At 35.8% G+C, this 10,764-nt stretch overlaps 2 protein-coding genes across 4 annotated transcripts in view; both read left to right on the top strand.

The window, feature by feature from the left end:
- Window positions 1–2,888, top strand: part of LOC106880906 (iron-sulfur protein NUBPL) — a 48,279-nt gene extending 45,391 nt beyond the window's left edge. For both annotated transcript variants that reach the window (XM_014931070.2, XM_014931069.2), the window contains exon 10: window positions 479–2,888. In XM_014931070.2, the coding sequence (XP_014786556.1) occupies window positions 479–538 (60 nt within the window). In that variant the 3' untranslated portion in view covers window positions 539–2,888. The remainder of the gene's footprint in view (window positions 1–478) is intronic.
- A 5,475-nt stretch (window positions 2,889–8,363) lies between these two features.
- Window positions 8,364–10,764, top strand: part of LOC106880907 (F-box only protein 38) — a 35,753-nt gene continuing 33,352 nt past the window's right edge. For both annotated transcript variants that reach the window (XM_014931071.2, XM_052968218.1), the window contains exon 1: window positions 8,364–8,662. The gene's annotated coding sequence lies outside the window, so the exon portion shown is untranslated. The remainder of the gene's footprint in view (window positions 8,663–10,764) is intronic.

Here is a 10,764-nt window from a genome sequence, read left to right as displayed (position 1 = left end):
ACATAAAAGACACCATTTCGAGCGTGGCCGTTTTCGTGCGGGTGACACGTAAAAGCACCCACTACACTCTCTGAGTGGTTGGCGTTAGGAAGGGCATCCAGCTGTAGAAACTCTGCCAAATCAGACTGGAGCCTGGTGTTGCCATCCGGTTTCACCAGTCCTCAGTCAAATCGTCCAACCCATGCTAGCATGGAAAGCGGACGTTAAACGATGATGATGATGATGATGAACACAACACCCAATACAGGAACTGAACCTACAATCTTGCAATCATAAGTGCAACACTCTAACCATCAGGCCATGCATCCTCACAGAGTATAGCATAAAAGTAAGACATTAGACGTTGAACATTAGATTGACTACATACTATGGAGTAAACAGCCAAAAACCTGCTCAAGCTTAAAAGATAACATGTTATAGGAGCAACCTCTTCAAGTTGTTTTTATTCTAACCATTTTTTCTCTTCTTTTCATTGCAGGCTAACATTTACAAAGATATAGCTGCAAAATTGGCTCAGAAAGTTTCAGAAGCAAATTGATATTGAATTGTATTTATCATTGTACTTAAGTATAAGAATATTAATGCAATTTGTTGCATGGTTTGCATTTCTGTTTCTTTTTGAAACATTTATTTTCACCTAGCAAGAACCTTCTTCACATAGCAAGAACCTTCTTAGAACCTTTGTGGTGTTATATGCTTCAATACTGAATGGAAAACTTATTTAACAATTTCAAACATTGTAACTACCCACTATATTTGTAAATAGCAGGCATAGCTGTGTGGTTAAGAAGCTTGCTTTGCAACCACAGGGTTTCAGGTTCAGTCCCATTGTGTAGTACCTTGGGTAAGTGTTTTCTGCTATAACCCCAGGCCAAAATAAGCCTTGTGAGTGAATTTGCTTGACTGTGGAAACCCATCATGTGTGTGTGTGTCCCCACACTTCACCACTTGACAATTGGCATTGCTTCATTTACACCCCAGTAACTTAGCAATTTGACAAAAGTGACCAATAGAATAAGTACTAACCTTAGAAAGTAAGTACCGGGGTCAATTTGTTTGACTACAGCCACAGTCCAGTGGTTGAAACGGTAACTTAATATTAGTATTAAGTTACTTTTATCAACACCACAATTGCCGAGAGTATTTTGAATTGCAGTTAATGGTTTCAAATTTTAGCACAAGGCCAGCAAGACCAGGGGAGTGGGGTAAGTCAATTACATTGGTAATTATTTAAACAACTGGTACTTATTTAAACAACTCTAAAAGGATGAAAAGCAAAGTCAACCTCAGCAAAATTTGAACTCAGAACTTAAAGATGAATGAATGCTACTAAGCATTTTGCCTGGCATGCTAACAATTCTGCCAGATCACTGCTTTAATGAACTTTAAAATTGGTTTCAAACTTTGGCACAAGGCCAACAAATTTGGGGGAGGGGGTAAGTTGATTGCACAGTGCTCAGCTGGTACTTACCATATTTTAACGTGTATAAGGAACCCCCCAATTTTGGGGACTTAAAATTTGGAAAAAAGGTTTTATAAGGGATTATAGTACTCATCATCATCATCATCATCATTTAACGTCTGCTTTCCATGCTGAGGTTGACTTTGCTTTTCATCCTTTTAGAGTTGTTTAAATAAGTACCAGTTGTTTAAATAATTACCAATGTAATTGACTTACCCCACTCCCCTGGTCTTGCTGGCCTTGTGCTAAAATTTGAAACGATTTGACTGAGGACTGGCAAGCCAGAAGGCTGCACCAGGCTCCAATCTGATCTGGCAGAGTTTCTACAGCTGGATGCCCTTCCTAATACCAACCACTCCGAGAGTGTAGTGGGTGCTTTTACGTGCCACTGGCACGAGGTACTGGCAACAGCTACGCTCAAAAAGGTATCTTTTTACATGCCACCTGCACGGAAGCCAGTCCAGCGGCACTGGCAACAACAAATTCCCATATTTTTTAACCTAATTTTTGACAAAAACGGTTTTCCTTATACATGTTAAAATACAGTATTTTATTGATCTTGATAGTATGAAAGACAAAGTCAACCTTGGCGAAATGTGAATTCAGAACTTAAAGGTGAATGAAATATTGCTTAGCATTTTGCCCAACATACTAACAGTTCTGCCAGCTCACCACCTTTGAATTGCTATTAATGATAAGTGATTTGATTGCAAATTCGTGTAAGCAAGTTAACTCTTCTATGTTATCAAACACTTAATACTACATATTGTGTTCTATATAATTATTTAAACAATCTTTAATAAAGTATTGTGGATGTAAAAGTTCAGATTCCTGTCTGTTGGCCAGCTAATCTTGATTTCAGACCTTGTTGCAGCCATTATGTGAAGGCACATGATTTAGTGGTTAGCCTACTTCTCATGATCATCTGATCTGCTAGAAATAACAGTGATATCTTCTTCAAATCACATACTGCCATTTTAAATAACAAAAGGTCGTATTAAATAATGTATTCCTACATACTCTTGAGAAGGTAAAATGATCATGTCTGTAATGCTTTAATCATAATTTGCTCAGTGATTGTTGACTCAGGGTTAAATGACTAACAATAATTACATATGGTTTCGATTACTGGAAAACATTCATACATTCAAAAAAATTATAAAGTAATTTCTTTATAAAACTGTGGCAGAAAAGTTAAGAACATTGAAAACCCACATTAAGAATGAATCATTCTGAGTTCACAACCAGCGTAAGGTAAATGTGTATGTGTAGAAATAAAACACTAGAAGATGACAAAATAGTAGCCTGATAAGAATATAAAAGTTGAGATTAATTGTTCAAAACTTTGAGAAAATATGAGAAGCTACTGAATCTTAAAATACCTGTAAAAATCATGACTATTTATAATAAAAATTATATTTATTTACTTTTTATTGTTTTTCATTATTTTTTTGTTTTAAGTGCCAGCAAATGTGTGTGAGAGAATAGGTAGATTCTTATAAGCCAAGTCTGTTACATGTTTCTTTGATTCCAAGCTGGAAATATTGCACTTCATTTATATTATTGATATCCCTTAGAAAAGCATGAATATCACCAATTCTATTTTCTCTCCTTTGAAACTATTTTTTTATGTGAGAACAAAAATTTTCAAAACCACTTCTGACTCACACATTTTGTAACAGCGTCCTCTCTGCACACTGTGCATATCTTCCTGCAGGTTTCCATGACTTTTTTGCCTCTTTTAAAATGGGTAAAACATGAGGTGTCAATAATGTTCATTTTGGTTCTCCATTTTCAGGGTGGTCCTAAGCACACAAAATACAACCTGTCTTTTGGCAAGTTCGTGTCAAACTATGTTGAAGTGTCAAGATTTAATCAGTGCACATGTGCAAGGGACACACTGAAGTTAGCTACTTATTAGAGTGCTTGAAGTTTAGTGTTCACAAAAATTGAACAAACTTTTTTGGCCAACTCAGTATATGCAATATATGTGTGTGAGTACATACATATACACACACATATATATATATATATATATACTAATTAGGAAGGAAAATTAACCTTCATAAGATGCAGTTTGGTTTTGTACCAGAGAGAAGTACTACTGATGCCATCTTCCAAGCAGGAGAAGCATTTAGTTGAAAATAAACTGCTGTACTTAGTATTTGTCAACATATAGAAAGTCTTCAGAGTCATTCACTCCTTCATCTGGTGGTTGCTGTGAAACCTAGAGGTAGATGACTGGTTGTTGAGAGCCATGTACAGGGATACTGTCAGTAAGCTGAATGTCAACAATGAGTACAGGTAAGAGTTCACCAATGATCATAGTCTCCCAGGCCATAACAGGGGAATTTAAAACTGGTTGGCCACAGTAGCTCCTCCATGCTGATGACCTTGTTCTTATAATTGAATCTTTAATAAAACTGGAAAAGAAATTTCAGGTGTGGAAGCAAGGACTGGAATCAAACAGACTTACAGTTAATTTAGTAAAGACAAAAATGCAGGAAAGCAGATAAATTACTAATCCCTTCAGGAAAACGGCCCTGCTTAATATGTAGAAAAGGTGTAGGTACAAATTCCTAATGGTGTACTCAGTGCAAGCTAAGGACAGATATAAGAGATTCAGTGAAATCATACGAGGTTAACAGAGAAAGTAGTGTTTGTGTGTTGCAAATGTGCAGGAACAATAAACACTAAGAACACACAGGAAACAGATTTCCTCGAATGCCCAGAAGGACCCTTAGTAGATAGTCGAAAGAAGGACCTCTCCCTCAGGCTGGATGTGCAATGTCAGAGTGCATGTACAACAATGTATAAGTGTGTTGAAAGACTAACTGGGTATAAGAAGCATCAGATGTAGTGTGCAAGAAAGAAGATTGCATCGATATGGCCATGTAATGCACATGAGTGAAGACATCTGCATAAAGAAATGCCAATCGCTGAATATGGAGGGAACCTGCAGAAGAGGAACACTTTCGAAAATATGGGATGAAGTGGAGAAGAATAACCTTCAGATGATATGACAAAGAACCAAGACTATTGGAGATTTGCTGTGCTTGAGAAGATCCATCCAGCTAAGTAAAATCAAGGCCTTGAAGGCTTGTCCTTTGTGCCCGTGCCCCATCACACAATCTGTCTCTGACAAATCTCTCCCCAACATCCCATCTCCCTAACACCTTCCTCACCCATGTTCACCACTTAATGTATTTACCACTCTCCATTCATAAACTTACTTGCACACATACCCCTGTCAAATCTCTTACCCTCAACATATCCTCCTAAAAACCCCTCCTACCTGTTTCCACTCACTATATTCCCACTCTCCTTTTACAACCTCACAAACTTACCCACCCATTCACCCTATACAATGATTGATCCACTTCGCTATATATACAAGGTGGCATCAAAAAGTTCACTGACTATTTCTGTAATGTTGTTAACAGATAGCAGCACACAGTTGTGCATGCAGTGACCTTCATGAGGCAGTGTGCTGAGTGACATTACTAGGTTTAGTTCGCAAGTTGTGAAATTTGTGATTTTGTGGTGATCATGGTATGCTGTAGTCTGTGATTTGTTTCATGGACAGGAAGTTTTAGCAAAGAGCCAATGTGAAATTTTGCATTAAACTTGAGAAATCTGCTACAGAGATGTTGAGCATACCACCCTGAGATGAAGCAGCAGTTGTCACAATTGAAGAGCCCTTCACTTCCACAATCAAAGCAGGTACAACAGCATGCACATCATTTTTTTCGACATCCATGGTATTATGTACTGAGAGTTCATCTCCCAGGACCAGACCATCAATCAAGAGTCCTTCTGTGACGTTTTGAAGTGTTTGAGGGAGGATATTTGGTGAAAGCATCTGGATCTCTGGAGAGCGAAGAATTGGATTCTTCACAATGACAATGCATCCTGTCACAGAGCTCTCCTCACTTATGAGTTTCTCACCAAAAGCAACATGGTATTGCTTCCACACCCACCCTAGTTGCTAGATTTAGCACCTGCAGACTTCCATCTCTTCCCTAAGATGAAGATGCAACTCAAAGATCACCACCTCTATCAAGATCCTGAGTGAATCACGGAAAGTCCTTGACTCGCTTATGGAAAATGACTGCCAGGTTGGATTCCAGAAGTGACAAGCACACTGGGACTGATGTATTGCTGTGCAAGGTGACTATTTCAAAGGGGGTTATGTTAAAACTTATTTTTTATTAAACACAACTAGTCTGGGAACTTTTTGGCATCACCTCGTAGACCTCCCTGTAACTTGGGTGTACACCCCATCACATTTTTACCATTTCCCTCTCTTTCTGTATCCCCTTGCTCCATTCTCTTTCCAACTGAGGTAACCATGTATCTCTTGAATTGCAAGACACCTATTGCTCCCTCTCTATTCACATTCTAACTTCTAATCACCTGGCACAAAGCCACCTCCCTCAATACTATTCTCCACCCTCAAATTGTCTTGCAAATTACTTGGTGACCTCCCTGCTGCTGGCACCATGTAAAAAGCACCAGGTTCACTCTGTAAAGTGGTTAGTGTTAGGAAGGGCATCCAGTTGTAGAAACCATGCCAAAGCAGACAGTAGAGTTTGGTACAGTTTTCTGACTTGCCAATTCCTAGCAAACTGTCCAACCCATGTCAGCATGGAAGAAGTATGTTAAATGGTGGCAGCAGTGGTAGTAACTGGAATAGGTTGTTCAATTGCACATATTGGTAGATTAATATTTCCTCTATACTAAGGTACTACACACCATTGTCTCTATCACAATTGATCCATTTTCCCCATCAACTCACATCCTCCTGGAAAAAACTTCATATGTGCTCTATTGTATCCACATCTTCACAGCCATTTTCATCTCATCTATATCATTGAATCATTGTCTGTTAAAGACTTTCCTTCATTGGATCTTACAGGTGGAAGTCAGAGTGCACAGTGGATGAAGGATCCAGTTTGTCAATTGCCTGATTAGTTTCAAAAATGTGTGTGGTCACACATTGTCTTGGGGAATGAAGATCATTTTCAGATCCTTGTTTGATTTTTTTACTCTTAATGGCTTCTCTAAGCATTTTGAATGTTTCAGTGCACTGCTCACTATTCCAGAAAATCAAGGCGAATGATGCCTTCATGACCTCAAAAAACAGTTACCATGACTTCCTATGTTAATTACTGGCCCTTGAACCCTTAGGCCTTGGAGAAGAGTTGTGACATCATTCCATGAGCAGTGCCTTCAATTCTGGATCACAAAGATAGGCCATCTTTCATACCCTGTCACCAAATCAGGAAATAAAGACATGTCCTTATTGACTTCAAACACTTCCAGCAGATCAGAACAGACTTCCACCCATTTCCCCTTCAAATTGGGTGTCAACTGCCAAAGTAACCAATTTGCAAACATTTTTCAATACCAAAAATTTTCCATCATCTTTTGTAATGAATTGTGACCATAGTTCAGATATGTAGCCAGCTCACAGATTGTGACTCAACTTGCCTACTTGCTAACAATTCATGTCAGTGGTCACGGGTGATGGTAATGGTTTGTCTTCAATGCAAATTTCTCCTTCTTTAAACTTCATCTATTTGTGCACATTACTCTTGTCAACAACGTGTAGCATTCTGTGGATATCAAACATCCTGTTCCCATTCTTTCTCAAAAACTCAATGATGATACATTACTTCTACTTGGAATTCATTATTTGCCTACAGGAAGGAAAAAAAATGGTGGCAGCAGTGGTAGTAAGTGAAATAGGTTGTTCAGTTGCACATATTGGTAGATTAATATTTCCTCTATACAAAGGTACTACACACCACAGTCTCTATCACAACTGATGCATTTTCCCCACCAACTCACATCCTCCCGGAAAAAAATTCATGTGCTCTATTGTATCCATATCTTCACAGCCATTTTCATCTTATTTGTATCATTGAATCATTGTCCGTTAAAGACTAGAGGATTAGTTACTCTACTAATTTGTGCAAAAAAAAAAAATGAGAATTAAAACTAATTATAACTTTGTTATCCAGTTACTGAAAAAATTTGTCAGAAATGAAACTTCAAATGTTATTGAATGCTAGGATTTTGAACAAGTTATTTTGATCTTTTGGCACAAATCTAGTAAACAAAAGGAAGTTAAATATATTCCTATGTAAAGAAAGCCATACGATATATTGGTATTCTGTTCGTATAAAGATGTGTCATGCAACCACGTTTGCTTGAAGTTTTTAAGAGAAGAATTCTTAAATGTACCATGACAAAATCTTTTCGAGCAATTTACAGCTCCAAATATCTTAACTTTTTTCCTTTATGTCATTTATCTAATTAATCAAAATTTCTTCATGCGACTTAATAAATTTTTCTATAATTACTAAATTTATATTTGTATGTATACAAGTTCATCTTATGTTTTTTTACTGTTCAATCGTTATTCTGTTTTAGTTAGTTTTAGTGGTTTGTTTCTGTTTATATAAAAAAAATTACTAATCTTTATCTGTTACTATTTTTTGTAAAATGTATGTAATAGTGTTGATTTATATCACTAATTACAACCAATATGTAACTAAATTGAGTAACACATTTTCACGCATTTTCGTACGAATGAATGATTTATAATATTTTATGCCGGTGTGTCGTCCTGAAAGCTGGTAATATTTTCATAAGGAACTTCTTTTCGGCATAACACCGATTTGCAAGTAAAATCCCTTACGAAATTATAAATTAAAATAAAAAAGAGAACACGAGAAAAATTAATAATATTTAAAAAATAAATGCGACATTTCATATAATATTTCTAAAGATAAAATTAATATAAAGGATAATATTTTTAAATTCCTGTAGTGGTTCAATAAAACCTGTTACCACTTGTAATACTATGGATACAGTGTAATTATGTTTGCAATACGTAAGCGGTTTGTTGTAGTCGTCCTCCCGAAAAGGCTTGGTTCTCAATGCAGTTAACATTGACTTTATCTCTCGCTCTCCACCAAGTATTTTTCCAATTAGTTTACATTTAGCAATCAAGACGTGTAACTTATGCACTTAAAGAATGAAATTCAAAAATCTTCGATTTAATCAAATTGCAGTTATTAGCAGCATTGTTGTATGTGTAGTACTATTTTATTTGCCGGCATTTAAGAAATACCGTCTGAGTGTACGCGAAAATGAACATTTGAAGAACTTGCAAATTAAAGAGGACTCCAAGTAAGCCCGATATCATTTTTAAATCGTTCAATATACACAAAACACTAATATATTGTCATACTTTGCTAATATATATAATATATATGTATGTATGTATATGTTGACTTTTGATCAGGATGCAAAGTTTCTAATATACGGGGACGGTGGACATATGCTGCAGGAATATCCGTTTTGCTTGTTTGTTTGTTAGTTTGTTTTTTCCGACTAAAGGACTTTAAAAGTATAACTAGATCAAAAAAAGCTTCAGCTGAAAATGGGAACTGTTATAGTTAAAACATAAGTGTGTATGTGTGTGAATAACTTAGTTTGCTTTGCACAAGAAAACAAGAGAAGTGGGAAATCTGCAGTTGAATTATTAGCATTATATATATATTTTATACATCCGTCCATCCTACAAAGAATATTGTTCGTAATAGAATTAGCAAGGTCACTTGAAGTCGTCTATCTTATCCTATATACTCTTTATTGCTTGTTGTCTCAAGCAAAAATAGCATGGGAAGATCATAGGGAGTAAAGAGAGTTCTAATTTTGTAACTGAAGAGTTGTTAGGGTTGAGAGATGACCTATTGTCCTTACTCAATTTCTTCAAATGATGCGCATTTGTATAATTGTGCCAAAAACTGATGAGGGGCAACTTAATTTCTTTCTTTTGTAACCAATCTCTCTCTCTCTCTCTCTTCACTGAAAGGTCTCGTTCCTAAAAATTTAATTTTCTTTTGTTTCCAATCTTTTATGACAAGGTGGACTGAAGTTCTGTTTATTGGTAAGATAGGTTTAAATGAATGTAAATAATATGGGTTTCAACTGTTTCTATCTGTTTTGTAAGAAATTTATTAGGTGGTTATAATCGCAGAAAATGTTACTAGTGCATTTTAATACTGAAGAATTCATTGTATAACGTTCTTGCTTTTCTCATGAACATAAAATGATGTAAAGTATCTCTCTCTCTCATAAAACACAATATTTAACGTGGACAATTAAAACTTGAAATAACATAGACCATTTACGACGCGGTCTTAATCGGAAAGGAAAGAAATAAAATTTAAAAAAAAAAAAATCACTGATCCTGCCGCAGAAGTCGAACCATATATCTGTCAAATGTAGGGTTGACTGCAATAAATACGTAGTTTGCAGTTCAACTCTCGTGGAAAGATCTATTCTGAGGTGGAAATGTTTTAATGTATGTAGCCAAAGATCGAAACTGAGTGAGAGCTCGTCATTTGTTTACAGTTATAATTTAGATGGATTCTGTAAACAGTGGTGACACGCATTTACTGGTATTTTATACTATACAGACTCTCAAAAGATGAAAGGCAAAGTCGTTCTTAATTTTTTTTTTACTTTCTGATTAACTAATGTTATGTAATTTTTATAAACGAGACACCGAATTTAGGCTGCGAAAATATGTTTAAAGAAAAAAAATGTGTCGTAGATAAACTTCTACAAATAAATTTCTAATTTGTATATTTTTGTAACAAGTTGATTGTTGTGGAGCTCCGGGCCTTGGTCAGTCAGACTTATGAGCAAAATTTATTCCGAACGTGACCATTCCATCTATGAATATATTATCATTATATTATCATAGTGACCTTTTTTTAAAAAAAAAACAATGAGAAATACTTTGAGAAAAATTTGGATGTTTTTAAAGGTAGGACGGAGAATATATTTCGCCAAAAGTTCATGATGATAAAAATAAAACAAAAATTAATCCACGAAGATTTCTTATTTTATAACCTCGTTTAAATAAGTCTTTGTTTTTTTTGTCTTATTTCGCCTTTAAAGAATTAATTACGTTAGTGTTTTGTTGCTCACAGTTGTACATGTTTGAGTTTTGTATATTTCTAGTAGAATTATATTAGGCACTGTAGTCCTTCCATGTTTAAGACTGTATGACGTGTGAGTTTAGCAAGGTTTGGTTGTTGTTTCTAGTAGATTCAACGACCGCACAGAAGTCTGCATGGTCGGCTTCAGGATAGTTTATTACCTAATACTCAGTGATATAAGCTTACGGAAACATAACACTGGTCCGTATATATATATATATATATATATATACACACACATATATAAGGGCATAACTATACAAGAATGCCTCACGTTAA

Source organism: Octopus bimaculoides, chromosome 1 (assembly GCF_001194135.2).
Source record: "Octopus bimaculoides isolate UCB-OBI-ISO-001 chromosome 1, ASM119413v2, whole genome shotgun sequence".
In the NCBI taxonomy this organism is placed as follows: Eukaryota; Metazoa; Mollusca; class Cephalopoda; order Octopoda; family Octopodidae; genus Octopus; species Octopus bimaculoides.
This window is presented reverse-complemented; position numbering and strand designations above follow the sequence as displayed.